Source organism: Canis lupus, chromosome 27, assembly GCF_048164855.1.
Source record: "Canis lupus baileyi chromosome 27, mCanLup2.hap1, whole genome shotgun sequence".
Classification (NCBI taxonomy): Eukaryota; Metazoa; Chordata; class Mammalia; order Carnivora; family Canidae; genus Canis; species Canis lupus.
In genome coordinates this window covers 16,974,818-16,996,603 of record NC_132864.1, presented here as the reverse complement: position 1 = coordinate 16,996,603, position 21,786 = coordinate 16,974,818, and the positions used below count along the sequence as shown (strand labels likewise).

Here is a 21,786-nt window from a genome sequence, read left to right as displayed (position 1 = left end):
GTTTCCTGCCTCCATTCTTTCGGGGCTCTGCTCAAGTGTCACCTCTTCAGAAAGACTTTCCCAGACCACCTTTCTAACACAGCTGTCCCGGTTGTCCTCCTCTTACCTGGCTTTCTTTTTCTTCCTGGCACTCAGCACTACCTGATACGATATATTAATCTGCATACTTCCTTTATTCGCTGTCTCTTCCCATTAGGCTGTCAGCCCAAGAGGTCAGGGATCTTGACTGCTTTGCTCACTGCTGTATCCCCAGGGCCAAGCACAGAGCCTGGCAGGCAGGAGACCCTCACAACGTGGAGGGCATTACTGCTATTAACTGGCACAACCCCAAGGTGCCTGGCTGAGGGATCTGCAGCCAGATGGGTGGGGACCCACCAAGAACCTTCCTGAAGACCCCTGCCTCCCCCCCGCCTCGCTCAGGCTTCTCTCCCGAGCATAGACTCTCCTTGACCTTCACTTGGATCCCTACCCAGGGCTGAAACAGCTTGTGCTCTGCTCTCCTGGATTCTGTCAGAATCCCAAGGGCTATGGACTACCCCTGCCTCCTGTCAACTGCCCAGACTCCAAGAGCTGGGAAAATCAAGGCGGAGAGCTGTAGTCATGGATGCGAGAGAGACATGTGAGGGTGGAGTCCCTGGACTCCTATATTGTTCAAGCCAATCATATGAACACCCCTCCGCCCCCGCTCTGCTGCCCTGTCTCCCGGGCTGCCTCATTCTGATGCCTGATTTATCATTTTAATTGAGTGTGTGCATATTGATTTTTTCCTTGACAATGCTGTTCCTCCAGGGCAGGCCTGAGAGGGGATTAGAGGCAACATTTCTGAATTCTGTTCCTTCTCTGCTCCTGAGTGCTGGTCTTCTCTCCCCAGAGCCTGTGTGCCCATCTGCAAAATGAGGGCTCGTGATAGATGGTCTTCAGGTCTGACATGTGTCAAGTACCACCATTAGCCTCCTAGTGAGGGTTAAGGCACCTTGTTACCTGAAAGGCGTAACCCCTGGATGGTAAGGGAAAGGATGGGAACTTGCTTTACTTAACCACCTCTGTGTGTCAAGTTTTGAGCTGGGCAGGGCAGGGTCAGAGGTGGGAGGTGCACAGTGAAGTGGTTTAGAGAAACAACTCAGAAGTCTCACAGGCCATGTGCAAATCCTGGCTGCACACAAAGCCTCAGTGTCTTCATCTGTAAAATGGGGGTATGAATAAAAACCCCAAAGAAGTACTATAGGACAAAACAAGACGATGCTTGTTATAGGTGCCCAGCAGAGTGCTTGGTCCCCGTAAGTGCTCAATGAATGCTAACTAGGACAGTTGATATTATTACACACATTACCCACATGCCCCCTCTCCCCATCCTTATGCACTTGGTGAACTCCTATTCATCCAACAAAACCCTCCACGTGTCCTTCTCTTCCTGGACTTGCTTTTCTGTTTCTGCTGCTATGGCCGGCATGTGCAGCTTTACACTGTACAACTGTCCTTGCATTGTCATGATTCATTTTTGTTCTTAATCTCCCTCACTGGTTGATGACTTTCAGGAGGACAAGAACCAGGTCGGACCCATGCCTGCGTTCCCAGCACCAGGCACAGAGCCTGGCGCAAAGGAGGTGTCTGCAACGGAAACAGGCAAGCTACTTGGCACAGGTTGGGTCTCGGAGGGAGTGGAAAGGAGGAGGAGAGGCTGATGTCAATGGAGAGGGAGCAGAGACTGCAGCGGGAGCCAAAGCGCACACAGGTCCCCGGGGAAGGGGGGACAGGGCTCCAGAGGCCAGTGTTGGCCAGCTCCACGACAAAGGACTCCGAACCCCTCCCAGCAGGTCAGGCCCAGCCAGCCCAGGCGTCCCTCTCTCCAGGGCTCTATTTACCACGTATCGATTTTCCTGCCTGTTTACTGGTAGTTATTAAAGGCTGCGTCCCTGGAGTCCTTTTGAAACGAGATTGGAACCTGGAGAGCTGGAGTAATTAGGGCAGCTGCTGTGCTCCCTGCTGGGCCCTGCACCCTGCAATGCCTGCTGCTGCCCGCCTGCCCCTCCATCCACCTTGGGGCTCCGGCTGGCCGGGGACCAGGCTGAGGGGGGTCAGCTGGTTCCCCCGGGGACATGCCTGGGCTGTGATCTTTAGATTTCTAGGGGAGCAGGAGCACTTCTCCTCCCCAGTGGCTTTGGCCTAGATTTTTGGCAACAACAATGGGTCTAAGATGGGGCTGGAGGTTCTTCAGCCTGGGAAACTGGGGGCCTGGAGACACAGCTGGTCTTTTTCACCCACCCACTCTGCTGAGTGTCCCTGAGCAGGACCACTTCCCTCTCGGGCATCCAGGGTACCCAGCGCACGGACCACAGTGGTACGTACTCCCCCTGTGGCACTTAGGAACCTGTGACAAGCACAGACCGCTTCTGGGCCTGTTTTTGTGTGTCTACTTTTGTTGTCTGTCCCCTAAACTCCCCTTTGTTTCTTAAGAATGTTTGGTTGAAAAATTTCAATCTTGTTCCAGCTGAACCGAGGCAAAAGGAGCTTTGGCCAAATGTCAGCTGGAAGATTTCAGGAGCTGGGCCCGCTGAGACCGGGCGTGGGGGTGGCCGCAGCCTCAGCCACTACAGCCAGTTGAGTGGTTCCCGCCTGGGGCAGAGACAAGGAGAGAGATGGAAACATGGTGGGGAGTGAGAGATAGGTAGAGAGGGGTGCAGAGAGACACACAGGCACAGAGAGACTGCCAAAGGGAAGCCAAGATCAAAATGGGAGATGTTGTGGCAGGTACCAGGAGAGCTGGGGGCAGCACGGGGAGCACGTGGGAGAGACACGAAGAAACAAAGCCCAGACCTAGAGACTGACATAGTCACGGAGAGTCAGAGAGAACAAGAGGTGAAGCCAAGAGACAAGGTAGAGCCAGGAGGAGAGACGAGGGGGCAGACAGTAGCTACAGCGAGCATTTACTGAGCACCCACTGTGTGCCAGATGCTGTGCTTGGCACTTTTCTTTACTAACTCATTTCTCCTTGCACACGGTTCCTTCCAGGGAGGGACCAGAATTATTCCTGTCTTACAGATGAGGCAACTGAGGCCCAGTGAAGTGAAACCTTGGGACAGCTGGGACTGATGCTCCATTCGTGGAGTAAAGGAAAGGCCATGTGGTACCAGTTCTCAGGGTTTCAACCCAGCTAAGCGGCAGCCTCGCCTAGGATACCTCCAGCGACGAGGAAGTCACTACCTAAGCTTTGCTCTCTGTGTTTAGCTGTAAGAGGTTTGTGCCCTGAGAATGTGGTGCTGATCTGACCCCCTTCCTGGAGGTGGGCTGTGTGGTGTCTAAGCACCCAGGTTTTGGCATTAAGAAGAAGTTGACTATAGAGAAGAGAGGGCCCCATGCCCTCCTGCCTGCCCCTCAGCCTCCAAAAGGCTCCTCCCCCTGGACTGAGCCAGCCCCAATGGCCAGCAAGGAAGCACTCCCTCTGGGGGTGGCTTCCTGCCGGGAAGTGATCTCAGTTTGGGGGGCACCCAGACCCCAATGGGAAGGAGGGCCCCGTGGGAGGTGGTCATGGGACTTCCTGTCAGGTGGAGGGAGTCCTGCTGCAGGCTGAGGCCTGTGGCCGGACACTGGGCAGTGGATTGAGCATGAGCCGAGCACCCACTAGATGCCGGGCCTCAGTGAGGGACTTTAGGGTAGCTGACTCCTCCACCAACCCAGAAGTAATCATAACACCAACAGCTCCCAGAGAACACACTTCTTGGCTTAGGTTCATGTAAACTCCTGTAATCCTCATGACAGCCTAATGAGATAGGGAAATTATTACCCTATTTTAGGGGCAAGGAAACGGAGACAGACAGTGGTTTAGGAACATGTCCAAGGTTACATGTGAGCAAGTGGTCTAGCCAGACCCCATGCCTGGTTGCCTGGCTCCCATCGCTGTCCCCTTCACCGCTCTGCTCTACTCCCACTAGACCATTTTCCGGAGGAGGACACCGAGGCATGGAGGTCGGGCAAGGCACACGGCTGAGGCTCCAGCCTATTTGACCTTCCAGAATAGAAGTTCTCTCCCTTAATCCCCAGTGCCTGTCTGCATGGCTGGCCAACGCCCTCTGACAGCAGCAGCAACAGCTACAACCATCTCGATTTATCGACTGCTCCTGTGCTCGACCCCCAGCACAGGAGCACCCCCAGCACAGGGTCAGGGGTTTATGTGCGCCACCCAGTCTCCACATCGCCTTACAGGTACTAGCCCCATTTGGAAGATGGGGCAAGTCAGGCTCCTTGAGGAGATGAGGAAGTGTGGCTATAAGGCAGGGGCCTGGCTGGGATTTGACTGGCAGGCTGTGGCCCCCAGGGCACGTCTCCCCCACCCCCCTGCCCTGTGATCAATAATCCCGCAGCATTCTGTTTGCCTTCAAACTCTCCCAGGGGACTCGTCAGGCAGAGCCGTGGCCCATTAGTGGTTTCTGCACATTTGAAGCTGGCCCAGGCTCCCCAGGGTCGGCTGGCAGCCAGTCCAGGGCAGTGGGGAGGGTGGGGAGGGGAGGGCCGGGCCGGGCTGGGCTGAGGGGCTGCGTGGTACTGGATAGGCTACTGCCTTTAAATGGGTTTTGAAAGGCCCTCGCCCCAGAGGCTCCTGGCAGCTGGCAGCTGGCTGTGCCCACTTTATGGGCTGCGTGTGGGGCTTCTCGGTCACCTGGTTTCTGGCACACTTGGGTTCTGCCCCCTGGCACAGCAGTGACAGCTACAAGTGGGAAATGAGGGGGTAGGGAATAGAAAAAACAGACAGTCTCCGTCTCCTGTGTGGCCCTGGGCAGCTGACCTGGCTGCTCTGAGCCTCTCTTTCCTCATCTCTGAAATACCCTTAATGATAGTAGTAAATGCCCACAGAGGACCTACTACGCACCAGAGTCTGTTCTAAGTGCTTCTCATATGCCAACTCTCAGTCCCCACAATGCTCTACAGAATGGTACGTTAGCATCATTGCATGGTCCAAATGCTGTAGCACAAAGAGGTGACATGACTTGCCCCAAATCACACAGCTACTAAGCTATTAAGCCAAGATATCACCCAGACAGATCTGAACTTCTACCCACTTCCACCGCCACCAGCCCGGTCCAAGCCACCATTATTGCTGGCTTGACTACTGTAGTAGCCTCTGCCCTGTGTCCCAGCTTCCACCCTCTGCACCCTGCAGGGCATCCTCAGGTGGCAGCCAGAGCCAAACTCAAGTCTGACCACATCACTCCTGTGCCCAATACCCATCAGTAGCTCCCTAGTGCCCTTAGGAATCACAAGCTGTCTGTACAGCCTCACACTCTAACCACACCAAGCTTCTAGTTATTTTCTGAACACACTGCATGCCTATGCCTCTGTGTATTTGCACATGCCGCTCCCTGTGGCATTCCATCCACCTGCCCCATTCTCCTCCCTGCTGAGTTCCCAAGCAATCTCCCAGGTTCAGCTCAAGCACTGAGCTGAATTTTCTTTGCCATCCTTAGGGAGAATCACACCCTTCTTGGGGCTCCCATAGCACCTTGCACTTGCAGTATCCCCGTTAAAGCACACAGCTCACTAAAATATTGAGGCTGTGTTCCCTCCAGCCTGGGAGCCTCTCAAAAGTTGGTCTGGCTTTCAGCCACCTTAGCATCCCCTGACAGCCTGGATCACAGGGATTGGCACTTGGAGAATGCTGGCTGAATGAAGGAAAGAAGGACCAAATATATGAGTGAACCTAAGTGAGTGCTACAAATGACTAGCTTGGAGATGGCAAGTTAGTGGTGGAAGGGAGTTTGTTCTCATCTGCATGCTATATTACATTTTTAAAAATGACCAGCATTCAAAAACTGGGGTAGACTCACTCAAGTCTGGATTTCAAAAATCCCAAAATATCCAAAGATGTGGCTGCAGGCACTGGCCTCCTTGGCAACCGTTAGCAGAAACTGAGTCACGGCCACCACATGCACGATTTCAAGTATTTATTGAGCACCTACTGTGTACCAAGCACTAGAGAGCAGCAAGATGAAAACCTTTGCCTTCCCAGCCCCTGCACACACTTCTGTTAGCTGCTGAGGCTCTGTAGGCATCTGAATTTTCAGCCTCTGTCAAAATGGGGAAACTGGGCCCCAGAAAGAAAAAGGACGTGGCCCAAAACACATAGAAATTAGATGCAGGGCAGCCCAGGTGGCTAGGCGGTTTAATGCCGCCTTCAGCCCAGGGCCTGATCCTAGAGACCAGGGATCGAGTCCCACGTCAGGCTCCCTGCATGGAGCCTGCTTCTCCCTCTGCCTGTGTCTGTGTGCACCCCCCCCCCCGTGTGTCTCTCATGAATAAATAAATAAAAATTAAAAAAAAAAGAAATTAGATGCAGATCTTGAACTCAACCCCTTCTGTTACTTCCACAGGACCAGGTGACTAGACATTGGCATGAATGAACCTTCATTCTCCAGGAGAGAGGAGCCAAGGAGAGCCCCATAATGGTGTGATTTCAGGTAAATTGTATGCTTCCTCTGGTGTGTTCTGCTTGCAGTTGGAAGAAGAGGGGACAGAGGCTCAGCAGTGGTGGGGCACAGCCTGTCACCGGGAGGAGAGGTGGCTATGCTGCAGCTGCTGCCAGGACTGTCCTGGCCGCCAGCACTGCCTCCTTTGATTGTCTTGTCCTTTGTTCTGCATTTCAGGGCATTCAGCTCCAGGGCCAGGTGCCAGACTCCCTCCCATACCCCATCATCGGCCTGCTACTACTGCCAGGGCAGGTGGAGGTAGCAGCCTGGAGCAGCTCCAGAGGTACAAGGGGAGGAGCCCAGAGAGGGAGAGGAGCTTAGCCAGGGTAGCAGATCTGGGTGACAGCCACACAGGATCCAGAGGAAACTGAGTCCTCAACCTGGTAGCTCGTGGGGCCCCAAGGTCATGAATAGCCCCACACCCTGGGACCTCCTTGGTGCCTGGCCTCCTGGATCACACCAGATAAAAGGGCCCTGAGGGCAGGGGTTTGTCTGTCCTGTTCACTGCTGCAGCCTCAGAGCCTAGGACAGTGCCTGACACATAGCAGGTGCTCATGACATTCCTGCTGCATGAATGAAGGAATTAATACTAACTACAATCCCTCGAGATAGGTGCTGCTGTTGGGTCCACATTAGAGAGGAGGAAGGGAGGCTGGGGAGGGAGTGCTGTTTATTCAAAGCCACAGGCCTGCCCCTCCTCTCCTGACCTATAGGGAACCTGGAGCCTGGGCCTCACCAGCAACACTCCCTGAAGCAGCCAGTTCCAGGTTTTGGACCCCATGTCCTCAGTGGGTATTGGCCAGGGGCAGCCGGGGACCGGAGAGGGTATCAGTGTCAATCAGAGGCTGTGTGGGCTATGTAGTGGGGGGATGACTGTCTTGGGGCCTGGAGGCTGTCCTGGGAGAGGCTACCCTGGGGTGTGATGCAGGAGTTAGTGGGAGGAGGGAGGCCCCGGGAGACGTGGATGTTAGGGGAGGGGAGCTGGGGAAGCCCCAGGGCACCCTCCACACCCTGAGAACTCCACTACACTGGGGACGGGAACTAGGGACCCCACCACCCAGGGCCTGAGTGGGCACCACAGCTATGACCAGTCCCACCCCATCGCCTCCCCACCCTGACCCCTCCTCATTAGCCTCCAGTCATGTGTTCTGTCACCTCCCCATCAGAACTCCTGTACCTTCTCCTTCACTCCTCATTATCTTCTTTCCACCCTCCACCCCTGACCCCCCATGGAACCCCTACTGTCCTCTGTCCCCACCACGACAGCCACTATGATTCTCCCCGACACTACCACACCACCGCCTGTATCACGCCCGGACTCCACCTTACTGTAATAGCAGATCAGTCCCCTGCCCCCACCACGGCACTCACCACCTCCCTCACCTCTGGGTCAGACTCCACAGCAACCTTAGAAGGAGGAGGCTGGGAGGTTGGGTGAAAGCAGGGAAGGATAGAGAGGGGAGAAGGAGGGGCAGGGGACAGGAGAGGAGGGGGAAAGGGCTGGCTGTGAGGAGGATCTGACCCAGGATCCCCCCACCACACCCCAAGCCCCTGCAGGTATGGGCGGGGCGCTGGCAGCGCTGTCCAAGGTGCTGGGGCTGCCAGGCCTGGCACTAGGTGGGTGCTGCAGACCTGGATCTGAACGTCCCACCTACCTCTTCCTAGCTCAGGTGGGTGCTCCCCACCCTCTGAGCCTCAGCTTTGCTGTGTGAAAAATGAGGTGATGCCTACTGGCTGGGCAGAGGGAGCCCGAAGGACGGTAAGGATGTGCCTGTGTCAGCCCCCACCCAGCCTGTTTCAGCTCTGGCCTCCAAGGGCCTGTGATTAACGAGGCTGGTCCTGCAGCATGGCTCTGGGCCCCCTGGGACCGTCCGCTAAAGGGCAGCAGCTGGCAGCCCTGTGATGGGACCCAAGACGCCTCCCTGACCCCCTCCTCTCTTCTGTCACAGCCTACCTCTTCTACCTGGGCCTGAGGTCTCATCCAGGACATGCTGATGCTGCTCCCTCCACCTGGAAGTGTTCCTCAAACAGAACTTGTCTCAAGGGAGTCCTCTCTCTCCGAGCCCCCAGGCTCACAGTGCCCACTTCACCTTCACCTGGCTGAAGGCAACTTGCACCTCTCCTATGGAGCATTTCGATGTTTTTCCTAGTTGAGCACGAGTGATAACTATGTGCAAAGTAATAGCCTTCGTGCTTTTCCCTATATTATTTCATTTAATCCTCATGATACCCCTCTGGTAGGGACTATTGGACTATTGTCATTCCCACAGAGGAGAGGACGGAGGCTTCCGGAGGTTAGGGAGTTTGGCCATGGTCACACACAGCCAGCAAAAGGCCAAGCTGGAATTTGGCTCTCTGTCTGAGTCAGAGCGTTCAACTGCTATTCCCATACTACGTATCTGCCTTTGACTTTACCAGACTCTGAGATCAACCTGGCGAGGGTCGTGTTCCTCTCTCTGAGTCCCCAAGACCCGGCCCGGTGCCTGTCACTGAGTAGGAACCCCTGAACTGTCAAATAAAAGTGAAAATGAGTTTACGTTATCAGAAGAGGCTCTTGGAGCCAGAAAAGCAGCCAGAGGCCAAAAGTGGTGGAAATGTAGGCAGTGTAACAGGTGGTAGTGGGAGACAGCCATGAATGGATCAGTTGGACCTGTTGCCACCATGGGACAGACCCCTCCCTGCCCAAATACACATCATCCTTCTTGCCTCTGCTGGTAAGCCCAGCTGCAGGAGCCTTCCAGATTGGCTGGGAGAAGGTCCCAAGGGGTCCTGTAACTAGGGAGCTGGTCCCAGAGGCCTCTGGGGTTGCAGAGGCCGTTCCTGCCTTGGTAAAGACCCTGACAACAAGCCCCAACAGAGCACCCTTCTCTGGGAGAAGAGGGAGGAGACTCTCAGCCCAGTACCAAATGTCACCTTGTTCTCCATCCCTGAGACTTGTCTGAGAGGCCTGGATTCCAGCTGGGGACTGAATGGCTGTGTGACCTTTGGGCAAGTCACTATCCCTGGGCCTCAGTCTCTCTATCTGTAACAATGTCCTGCCTAGGGGTCTAAATTCTCACCAGAATTTAGATGCCTGGTGATGGCTGTGCCAGACAGGAAATTCCTGTAAGGGCAGTGACCAGGGCCATGTGGAGCCCAAGCTACCTGGAGAATGAATGATGTAGGCTTGGGAGACACTAAAATTAGCCACCCCCTGTCACTCCAGCCCTGAGGTTTGGGAGTGCTGGTGCAGCCTGCTTCGAGCCTGGGGGACAGCAGTTGTGGATGGTCCCTGGCCTGGCCTCTCCTGGCCTCAGCTGTCCCATCTACAGAATGGGCTGCCCTAAGTCACTCTAGCAGCAGAGGGAGAAGTGAATGGGAGACACCAAGTCAGAAAGGTGGCCTGTCCCTCTATCCCCCGCCATGTGAGTCCAGGAGGAAAATCCAGGCTCGTGAGGCCCCAACAGCAGGATGGGAGGCAGTTATCTTCAGGGAAGTTATGGCCTTGCAAGGGAGGCAGAAAGTGGTTCCCAAATGATCTCCCCACTGCTAGTGGGAGCCACCTCCTCTCCCTGAAGGCCACCGTGGCTCCCAGGTCCAGCTCTGCCCCCAGTTGCTGCACCCACCCAGGCAAACCCATTGACCTTGGTTTCCCACTCGTGAAATCTTGACTTGCCTGTGGTAGGGGGAGCTCAAGCCCAAGGAAGATGAGGAAAGCTTTGGGGAAGCAGCAAGAAGCAGCTCATGATATTGCCGAGCACGCACCAGTGAAGGGGCACCTGACGTATCCCTCGCCTACCTCTGACTCTGGCTTCCAGCCCTATGCCTGGGACACCCCTGCGAGGGATCTCACATCACGTGGTTCCAGGGTCACGGCATTCCCCCTACACGTGGGCTCTGGGCCTGCAGAGCTTCAAAGGGAACCCCACCTTCCATGGGGAGAGATGAAAACAGTCCAGCAGGGAAGAGGTGAGCGGACACCAGCTGAACAAACAGAAGCCCCCATGGGACCGGGCCTGACCCCTCTCCTGTGGTCCGAGCCTGACACCTGGGCTTCCTTCCGCTGGATGTGTGACAGGCACAGAGATAGGGTATGCGTGTGTCCGTGGCATACAAGCGGGTTGGTGCCGGGCACATGTATGCACACGCATACGCGCTCTGGTGCACACCACGAAGTGTGTGGCTCAGTATATGCTGTGCCGGGCAGGCTGTGGCTGTCTCACCTCCGGGGCAGGTTAAGAACACAAGGGAGCAGGGGTTGGTGAATCCTAGCCCACGAGCCACATCTGCCCACTGCCTGCTTTTGCACAGCTCCTGAGCTAAGTAGTGGCTTTTACATTTTTAAATAGTTGGAAAAAAAAAAGAATATTTCATGACTTGTGAAAATTCTATCCATTCAAATTTTAGTGTCCACAACTAGCTTTATTAGAACATGGCCACATGTGCTCATTTGCTCACCATCTGTGGCTACTTTTATACTGCAATTGCAGAAGTGAGCACTTACAACAGAGACAGTATGGCCCATAAGGGGCTAAGATATTTACTATCTGACCTTATCAGAAAGGCTGTCAGCTCCAGTGTTAGGGCACTAGCAAAGCTGGGGCAGCTACTACTTCCCCCCAGAACAAGTTAAAGTCCAGCTTCAGTGAGCTTATCAAGATTTTTACAATTAGGGGCGCCTGGGTGGCCCAGTGGTTGAGCGTCTGCTTTTGGCTCAGGGCGTGATCCCGAGTTCTGGGATCGAGTCCCACATCGGGCTCCCTGCATGGAGCCTGCTTCTCCCTCTGCCTGTGTCTCTGCCTCTTTCCCTGTGTCTCTCATAAATAAATAAATAAAATCTTTTTTAAAAATTTTACTATTAGGGACACCTGAGTGGCTCAGTGGTTGAGCGTCTGCCTTCAGCTCAGGTCATGATCCTGGGATCGAGTCCCACATCAGGCTCCCTGCATGGAGCCTGCTTCTTCTTCTGCCTCTGTCTCTGCCTCTCTGTTTGTGTCTCTTATGAATAAATAAATAAATAAATAAATAAACAAACAAACACAATCTTTAAGGAAAAAAAAGATGAAGAAGAATTTTACAATTAGAAAATCAATATAGGAGCTGTGTTCATTTCAGTACATATATGTGAGCTTTGGGTTTTCTAACTGTATATTGTATCATGTGTGTGTGTGTGTGTGTGTGTGTGTGTGTGACAGAGTGAGAGAGAGAGAGAATCATAATCTTTTCAAGATTTAGCATTTCCTACCCATCTCCTGTGCATCCATAGTGTTTAATACATGCGAGGCACATGGTGGGTGATTAGTCAATGTTTGCGGGATAAAACAACAGGCTTGGTTCTCCCCATCAACCCAACCACCTACTAGCAAGGCAAAACTCTTGCTCATTTCATAAATGTGTAAACTGAGGCACAGAGAGCTAAGGATACCAGCTTGAGGCTCTCCCCTGGACCATAAACAGTGAGAACAAGACGTCACTGTCTTACTTCTGGGAGAGGCAGGGAGCACACCATAACATGTCTGGTGGGGAGGCGTTTAGCCCCTCCCTCCAACACTGTTCCACAACCAAGGTGACCCACCCTCCACCCCATAGGTTTCCAGGCCTTCCTCCCTCGCTGGGGGGTCTTGGCAGACTCCCAGCAGCCTGTTGAGTGATAAGTGTTTTTTTCCCTTTTCCGGCTAACAGGGGGCAGGTGTGGGTGAACAGCTCTGGGGAGGAGGTGCAGAGAACTGGGGGATTCGGCAAGGCTGAATCCTGAGAGGGGTGCCATGGAGAGTAAGGGGACTATTGGAGGGGGAAATGGAGACAGTTTGGGGAGCTAGGAGCCGAAGTGGGGGTGCTAGGAGAAAAGAGGGGACCGAAAGGGGATCAAAGACTGAGTGGCCAACTTGGCAGCCTTGGATGGGGCTACCCCTCCCTCTAAGGACCACACTCCAAGCCAGGCCCTGGAACACGTTCATACCCAGTGCTAGTTCTCAACCTGCGGAAAGCCAAACACCAAGCCAAAGAGAAACCCACCTCCTCCTGATGTCAGACCCCTGCCCTGCGCCAGAGAAGGTTTGGGGATAAACCAGATGAATAGGGCAAGGGATGCCTATCATTTCTCACTTTTCTATCAGGGACTCAGTGCCTCTCTGGAAGAATGGGCAGGAGGCTTCAATGGTGATTTTCTCTACAGTCGTGAGCAAATTCAAAGCCCTTCTCCTGACTGTTCAAGCTCTGCTCCAGTCTCATCTTGCACCACCTTCTCATTCACTGCACTCTAAACACAGTGGGCTTGAATGTACTCTGCTCCTTTCTGCCACAGAGCCTTTCACAGGCTGTTCCCTCTGCCTGGAACACTACTCCCTTCACTCATTCTTCAGATCTCCATTCACGCATCACTTCCTCAGATTAACCTTCCGTCACCACCCCTTCACCAGGTTTATTGCATGTTCTCCTACCTGCAACTGATTATCTGTGCATTATGTGTCTGTTTGCTCCCTGGGACCTGCAGTGTAGGTCCTCTAGTGTAGGTCCTCCAGCAAACCTCTATTCAGGACCCTGCCTGTCTTGTTCCATGCATTTTTCTAGTGCTGAGCACAGGGTCTGACACACAGCGAGATCAATAAATGATTGTGTGGTAGTATGAATGGATGCCTGGCACCACCAGTGACTGCGACCAGTGCCTGGAATTATGGAAACAGATATACTAAAACCATGTATTATGAATTCATCTGTGTTTCCACACTTGGTGACCAATCGGTAGGCACCAAGCAATGTTCTAGAGCATAGCTGTCTCCTAGAACTTTCTGTGATAAGGGCAGTGTTCTGGATCTGTGCTGTCCAATATGGTAGCTGTGAGACACATGTGGCTATTGCCCCACTTGAAATGGGGCAATAATGGGACTGAGGGACTGAATGTTAAAATTTACTAAATTTTAACTGATGTGAATTTAAATAGCCACATGTAGTTGGTGGCTACCGTACGGAACAGCTCTAGAGAGCAGGGAAGTGACCTACTATCTCCAAGGCTGTTACAGGCAGTTCAACCAGGGATTCACAGGAACTCCCCCAAACCTCCATCAGCTGATCCTTGGGTTCAAACGTGCCAAGGATTCTTTGGCAGCTTCCTTGAGGCATGCACTCACCATCCCCCACTGCCCACCAAGCTTGTCAAAGACCACCGAGCAACAATGACTCAGAGAGATCTCCACAGCGATGGCATGCTTCCAGAACATGAATGCTGAGCGTGGATCTCACCATCTTTATCACTATCATCACCTATCACACAGCCACTACGAATGCCACCAACCTCATTCTCTCCATCATTACTGCCCCACCACAACAACCCCCCCCCCATGAAAACCACCAGCACAACCATCAATGCCACCACCACCAATTCCACAATCAACACTACCATTGGCAACACTACCAACACTGACCCCACCATCACCCCCACCACACCATCCCAATACCACCAACATCTGGAGCCACTGCAGGAAACCAGTCAAGAGCACTGGCTCTCGAATTCAATCACCTGGTCTTAAATCCCGGCTCTGAGTTTAAATGATCTGTTTCTGCGAGACTCAGTTTCTTTATCTGTAAAATGGGACTAACAATAATGATAATAATAATTATTATTCAATAATAAGACTTTGTGTCTGTGATTGCTGGAACAGAGTCAAATGAGAAAGTGCATGGAAAGCCCCGTTCCTGAGTGCTAATGCTTTTCTAGGTCCTGTGCTCGCTCAGTGCGCACAATTTCATCTAATCCTCACACAGTTGTGAGAGACACTGACCCACCGATTTTACAGATAAGGAAGCTGAGGCTGAGAGAGGTGATGTGACTCACCTAAGGTCCTACAACTAATACAAAAGGCTGCACTGGAACCCAAGTCTTCAGCTGGACTAGGCTAGGCTGCCCTTTTTGGGAGCCGAGCAAGGTTGGACCAGCACACCAGCCTCCCTGCAGTTCCAGTCTCCCTCCTCGGGAATGCTGCAGGGATTTTAGCATCCCGCCATGAAGGGTGGTGGTGTGCTAGTCATGGTCTGTCTCAGTCTCAGCCTGGCCCGACAGGTGAGGTGAGGTGGGGTGGGGTGGGGACGAGTCTGCTCACCTGTATCCTGGCGAAACTGGTGCATGGACTGCAGGTCGATGATGTAGGGCACCAGCTGGGCATCCACCTGCCCCAGGACCACGGAACCGCGGGCGTCCTCTTTGAGCACATTCTCGATGTGGTGGCACACGGTGGCCGTGTAAGGCCGCCAGCGGCTGTGCTCATTTAGCCACTCCCACACTACCACCCGGGCCACATTCTGCGGTGGGAAGCCCAGCCCGCTCACCGGCATCATCACACCCTGGCCTGGCCTTGACATGGCCGCTGCTGCAGCCTCAGGGGCCAGGGCCCCACTCTTACTGGCCCAGCTCCTTCTGGGCCTGGGGACGGGCAGGGAACGTCCTCTCCCCTCGGGGGCAGCAAGAAGCCAACCGCTGCTTCCTTTCTAACTCGGGTCCTCTCCGAGGCCCAGAGGCCTCAGTCAAGGGAGTGTGGGGTGGTGCTCCGGGCTCCAAGGACCCCTCCCCCCAGCAATGTCTGGGCGAAGGTGCTGCTCTGGAAAGCAAGTGTCTTTTTTATGACTGGGGAAACGCTGCTCTAAATTCCTTGGCTGCCTCGGCTCGGGAGAGGGAGTACGGCAGCCGCCCCTACTCTAGGTCGTCTCTTTCCAGCTGGTCTCCAGTCACTTCTTCCCAGGCGGCCCCGCAGGGCCTGTCACCCAGGAGGCCCGGGCAGCCTGCTGGCTCTGCGGCGCCCCGCCGGCCCTCTGCGCTCCAGCTGCGTCCCAGCCCCTGCGCCCGGCTCCAACGGGGCTGCTCGCCGGCCTCGGGCCCGCCCCTCCGACGGCTCCTGCTCAAGGGGGCGTCCCAGTCCCCCTCGTCCCCGCTCCGCGCGGCGTCCCGGTAGGCCTGGGTGGCTGAAGATCGCACCGGGGAGGGTGCGCCGCGTACCCCTGGCCCGCCCGCCGGGCTGCGGCTTCGGAGCTGGGCGGGGGGACGAGGGGGGCGGGGGCCCGTGGGCACGCCCCACCCCACTCGTGCTCGCGACCTGCCGGGAGACAAGAAGCGGAGAGGGCCCTTTAAGAGGAGAGCGCAGCACCCCCTCCCCCTTCCCGGGAGAGCGAGCGGCTGAGAACAATGGGGCACCGATGGGGGGGCCGGCGAGGGGGGCTTCAGGGGGTCGCCGCCCGCGTTCCCTGAGGGCAGGCCCGAAGGGCGGGCTGGGGCCGGGGGCGCGGTTTTCCGAGGCTCCTCGCCCGCGGCGCCCCCTCCTCAGCTCCCCGAGCGTTCCCGTCCCCGGGGCCCGCGCCCGGGCCGGGATGCAGGGTGCGCGGGGATGCGCGGGGATGCGCGGGGATGCGCGGGGATGTGCGAGGATGCGCGGCGCTGCAGGCGCGGCCCAGGGCCCCTCGGGGGTCGCGTCACCGAGGAGGCGAAGCCGAGAGCCGGGTCGTCGCTGCCTCCCGCTCTGGGGGTACCAGCGCCCCCTCCCCAGCCCAGACCTCCCCGAGCGCGCGCCGGCCCCCTGCAGGAGTCGGGGGTGGGGTCCCTCAGCACCCCGCGCTCTCACCGCCTCTCCGCTGTGCTGCCTCCTTCTCCGCTGGCGCTCCAGCACCGCCGCCTCCTGGGCTCCCCCCGGAGTGGGAGGGAGCTGCGGTCCCGCCTCCGCGCCCTGTCCCTCCCAGGCCCCGCGGCCGCCGCACGCCGGGGCGCTGGGCTTTCCGCGCGCGGACAGACTGCCCCGCCGACCGACGGACGCACGCGCCGGCTCTGGACGCCGGGATCCCGCGGGTGGGAGGCGGCCGCGGCCGCGCTCGGGGAGGGGCGGCGGAGGGGGCGGAGAAGGAGGAAGGGGAGGAGACAGACCGGGCCGAAGCGCCGCTGGCGCTGACACGCGAGTCCGCGGGCGCCCCAAATCCTCGGCTAGGCCGGTCTGGGACCCCAGGCAGGAAGCCAGGCTTGGAGTGAGGTGTCTATGGGTCTCCTGCTTGAATCCTAGTCGTCTTCACATTCCAGTTGCCCATCCCAGGGCCTGGAACCCAATAGGTGCTCAATAAATGCTTGAATGAATGACTACGATCCAGAGACTGCCCAAAGGAAGATCTTCTGGGGGAGGGGAGTGAGGAGGGGCGAACAAGGCCCATTTCTATGCCAGATGGAATCATGAACCAGAAGTGTACACATGGGAAGACTGTGGCCCAGAGAGGGTAAGAAACGGCCAGGATCACACAGCAGGTTTGAGCAGTGCCCAGACATCAACCCAGAGCTGATTTTCCTCCCAGCACCCAATTAGCCACTTCAGAGCCTACTTCCTCAAAGCACCCACCTGCTCCAGGTGAGGGGGATTGCAACAGCATCTTCCGCGGAGGGGAGTTTAGGGGACCTAGGCCAGGAGGAAGAGACCTTGGAGGAAGGTAAGGTGAGATCCTCCACCATCTCATTCACAGCTGCCTGCAAACAATAGGCGCTTAATAAATGCTGCCTGAGGGTTGGCTGAATGGAAAGGCAGGCAGGTGATGGGAGCAGCTCCAGTGTTAACAGGGACAGCCAGCTCGCCTTCCTCTGGTAGGCTGGATGCAGCTGGAGGGGGGTGGACCACCCGAGGCTTGCGGGTGTTTAGATTAGGGAAGATGAAGGATGTGTCCGGGAACTCCAGCCTGGGTGACAGATGGGGGTCAGCGGCCTGTTTGGGAGCCTGCCCAGAGCGGCCCACGCTCCTCTTCCTCCCCAAAGCAGTTGCTGATAAACTAGGTGAGGTCAGGGGAGGACTGGTCAGGGGCGCTTTCCCAGAACCAAACTCCAGTTCCCCAGCCAGCTGGAGTGACCTCCCCTCCCCAGGCTCCTGCTCTGTCCTGAAGCCCAGTGCCTGATGGGCTTTCCCAGATTGAGTCAGTGATTCTGCTTGCTTGCGCCTGCCCAGCCTAAAGAGAGAGGCTCTGTGTGAGGACAGGGCCAGCTCTGCAGTGGTAGCGATCCACCAGGATCACTGAACCCTGGGATTTAGTCTAGGGTGGCTTTACCGGGTCCATAAGGGCCCCCTCCCCCATTACAGACAAACGTACGTGTCTGTGCATTTTTCTGAGAAGATGGGCTTTGGCTTTCAGAGATTCTTCTCCAAAGAGCTTGTGACTCAAAAGATGCTCAACAACCTTATGTTACAGATGGGGATCTGGGGAGCCCAGGGTGGGGAAGTGACTGATTCAAGGTCACATGGAAATTTAGCAGCAAGTTAGAAAGAAGAAGCTGAGACCCTGGACCGTATAATGCTATTTAAGGTCTGACTGAACGCCACTTCCTCCAAGAAGCCTTCCTTGAACTCATTCCCATCTTCCTCTGTGTTCCTTTGCCCATACCGTGATGTGACAGCCTGTGTGTCACCATTAGCCACTTCAGTGCTGTTCCTGCTAAAGTGAAACATCCATGAGATGAGGAACTGTGTCTTATTCGTCTTGTGTGGTGTGGTTATCACTGAGTACCTATTATGTGCCAGGCGCCTACGTACTACTACTCTTCAAAATTGCCCTACAAGTTGGAGAATATTGTCTTCACTTTACAGATGGGGGGTAAAACCCTCCCAAAGCTCGAAGAGGTTAAGTGATTTGCCCAGGTTCCCATAGAGAGTAAGTAGCAGAGCTGGAGTTTGAATCCCAAACCCTTTTGCAACTCCTACAGCACCATGCTGCCTCTGTGTTTGTTGAGTGACTAATGAATGGCATCCAGCTAAGGATCTGGTGCAGCCTGGCCCTAATGGCCCCTTCCCACTGGACTGTGGAAAATCTGAAACTGCAAAAGCCTAGATCCCAGAGAACCTTGGGAGAAGGGGATTTCAAGGAGGAGAAAAGAATTTGGCCATCAAGGAGCCCACCATATCCACTGGGGATATGGCTCAGACACCAGTGGAGAAGCCAACAGACTAAAAGCAATCAATCACAAACTCTTTTGTTAAAAAAAAAAAAAGTGTATGTATGTATTACATCCCTAAAGAAAGAATCTGCAGATTTTCTCCTCTGTGTGTTTTCATCATGCTTCCTTGTGGCTCTGATACTAGATAAGGTTGTCAGCACAATGAAATCAAACTGATGAGCTGGAGGAGATGATTCTGCCCCTTTTCTAGATTTTTGAGTTACACGGCACATTTCAGGCTGATCACACTGAATTAACCTGCATGTGGGGTTCACAGCAATTTCCTCGTTCTGTGATAGCAAGGATTTAGAATTCTCCTACATAACCACGCTGCGCCATCACAATCAGGAACCAGACGGTGACTCTGGAGCATAAGAGGAAGGAAGTTGTAGTTTGCCCTTTTTTTTTCTAGCATTATTGGTTCTCTCGAGAACATCAGCCAGGACGTTCATGGGCACCGTTATGGCAGCACAGGAAGATGGCAGAAAGAGACCGACTCAATTTTTATCTACTCATCATCCATCCATCCACTCATTCGTCAGTCTGTCTATTCACCCACTCCTCTATCCCTCCATCATCTATACAACCATCCATGTAAGTATTCTTCTCTCAGTCTCTTGTCCCTGCCCTCTCTCCCCCCTTTCTTCCTTCCTTCCATCCTCCTGTCCACCTAGCCCTCTGTCCATCTATCGACTCATCTATCTGTCCATCCATCTATCCAAAATATTGGTCCCTGCCTATGTGCCAGGCACTGGGCTATGTGCTGAGACACAGGGATAAACTGAAACAGAATTGGTCCCTGCTGTCCTGCGTCCCAGAGTATGGTGTGAGAGTGAGACTTGAATCAAAGCATCACACCAAGTGTGATCACAGAATTTTAGAAGAGCCATGAAGGAGAAGTTCAGGGTATCGTGAGGGTCTCTAACAGGGTTCCTACCAGGTCTCAGGAGCCCAGGAGGGCTTCTTGGAGGGCGTGACATTTCAGTTACTCCCTGAAGGATTCATAGTTTTAACGTGGTTAAATGGGGTGGGAGGCAGAGCAGAGGGGACACAGAGGTGCAAAGGCCCAGAGGTGTGAAAGAGCTTAGTGTGGGTGGGTTGCAATGGTTTTATTAGAGCAGCAGGGGTGAGCAGGGGTTAAGATGAAGTGGTAGGGTTACTGCGGAAGGTGTTGTAAGTCCCAGCATGGTTTGGGGATTTTTATCTAAAGGCCCATAGGGAGTTACTGAAGGGGAAGCTCCATCCTCAGAAACTCTGATTTAGGTGGCCTGGGGGCCCAAGCATCAGTAGTTTTGGCCAATGGTCCTTTCTCTGGACTGGGGGGATTGAAACTGAGAGATGAATCAGCCTATCTCCAGGAAATTAGTACTAATAATCCAATAGTACCTAATATGAACCCTCAGGTCTTGTTTTGGCCATCCATTGGTCATTCAATCAGAAAATGTTTATTGATGGGGTACCTGGGTGGCTCAGTGGTTGAGTATCTGCCTCTGGCTCAGGGCATGATCCTAAGGTCCTGGGATTGAGTCCTTCATCAGGCTCCCCGCAGGGAACCTGCTTCTCCCTCTGCCTATGCCTCTGTATCTCTCTCTCTCTCTCTCTCTCTCTGCCATCATGAATAAATAAATAAAACTCTTTTTAAAAATGTTGTCTTGAGTACTTACTGTGTGCCAGACACTGTTTGAGGCACTGGGGATAGAATAGTGAGCAAAGAGACAAAAATCTCTGCCCTGCTGGCATGGGGGTAGAGGTGGAGATAGACAGTAAACCAATACACAAGTAAAATACATGGTGTATCATAAAATGTAAATGTGCTCTGGAGAAAAATAAAGCCCTCTCAACATTGCTGGTGGGGATGTGAAGGAGTGCAAGCATGTCGGGAAGCAGCCTGGTTTTATCTTTTAAAGCTGAGCATGTGCATACCATGATTATGACCCAGCATTCTACTCTGCAGTGTACACCCTGGGAAATTCTTGCCTGTCTACAAGAGGAGTCACATGGTAGGATGTTCATCAGGCCTCCGTTTCACAGTGGCCAAAATTGGAGAAACCGCCAAATGCCCATGTATGGGAGAGCAGATGAATAAATTCTCCCGGTGAAGTATTACATGGCAGTCAAAAAGAAAGGATGATAGCCACACATCACAATGTGGATGGATCTCTAAAACAGAATAGCCAATGAAAAATGTCCCATTGCAGAAATGTGGTTTCCTTTTTATTTTTATTTTTTTGTGGTTTCCTTTTTATAAAGTTAAAAGCAACCCAAATTGCATACACATAATACAGTAATAGATTATAAAAAAAAAAAAAGAAACAAGGGAGGAATATATACAGGTGAGGATTATGATGGGGGGATGTGATGCCAGGATGGGGGAATGTATGGTTAGATGTAGGTTATTATCAAGTTCTAGTTTTTGGGTGGTGGTTTCCTGGGTGTTCGTTACATTGTTAAAAGGGATCATTAGGGATCCCTGGGTGGCGCAGCGGTTTAGCGCCTGCCTTTGGCCCAGGGCGCGATCCTGGAGACCCGGGATCGAGTCCCACATCGGGATCCCGGTGCATGGAGCCTGCTTCTCCCTCTGCCTGTGTCTCTGCCTCTCTCTCTCTCTCTCTCTCTGTGACTATCATAAATAAATAAAAATTAAAAAAAAGGGATCATTAAAAGCATATGAGAATGGGTTATGATGCAAAGATTATGATTAATTCATTTGTGTGTGTGTGTGTGTGTGTGTGTGTGAACCACGGTTAGAGGAAAAAGCAGGAAAAGCAGGCAAGCTGGGGAGGGAGCTAAAGCATGCTGTGGTGGGGGTGGGTGGCAATTTTCAATCTGTTGGTTAAGGAAGGAGCCACTGAAGTGATGTCTGAGCCAAGACTTGAAGGATCGAGGTACAGAACCATGGGAAAGATCGAGGGAAGATGGTCCCAGGCAGAGGGCATAGCAAGTGCAAAGGCCCTGAGGTGGGAGGGGACTTGGTATGCCCTAGGAATGGCAGTGGAGTCCGTGGGCTGGAGGGAGTTGAGTGCAGGCATATGTCTTGGGGATGACCTGAGTGCAAGGGATGAGGAGGGCTGGGGGAGGGAGGGAGTGAGCGATGGAAAACAGGGAGGACTTTCCAGGATTCTCCAATGAGTCCAGATCCTGAGTCTGCTCTGCTCAGCTATCTGCTGCTCAATGTTTTCTTGGATTCCATGAGATTCAGTTTTGAGGTGACTTCACTGGGTTTCTGTTACTTGCAACCCAATGAATCCTACCTGGTTAAATCACTGATTCAATGTCCAGAAAATCAGGGCTTGAGTGTTTCCAAGAGAAGTTTCTTAACTGGGCAATGTTTGCTGTGCAGCAGAAACCCCCCAGGAGGCCGGAGGAGACCTGGGCCAGCATCAAATACAGGGTGCGGGAAGGAAGTTTGCT

At 54.0% G+C, this 21,786-nt stretch overlaps 1 protein-coding gene and 1 long non-coding RNA gene across 2 annotated transcripts in view; one reads left to right on the top strand and one right to left on the bottom strand.

Moving 5' to 3' along the window:
• Window positions 1-16,231, bottom strand: part of DTX1 (deltex E3 ubiquitin ligase 1) — a 35,483-nt gene extending 19,252 nt beyond the window's left edge. Inside the window, exons 1-2 of the mRNA XM_072802604.1 lie at window positions 16,043-16,231; window positions 14,534-15,520 (exon numbers count right to left, since the gene is read on the bottom strand). Of these exons, the coding sequence (XP_072658705.1) occupies window positions 14,534-14,792 (259 nt within the window). The 5' untranslated portion in view covers window positions 14,793-15,520; window positions 16,043-16,231. The remainder of the gene's footprint in view (window positions 1-14,533; window positions 15,521-16,042) is intronic.
• LOC140619331 (uncharacterized) lies at window positions 2,340-11,426 on the top strand. Its single transcript, XR_012019216.1, has 5 exons — window positions 2,340-3,234; window positions 6,363-6,449; window positions 6,636-6,741; window positions 7,172-7,246; window positions 8,408-11,426. It is a non-coding gene; the product is annotated as an uncharacterized lncRNA (long non-coding RNA).
• Window positions 16,232-21,786: the final 5,555 nt, after the last annotated feature.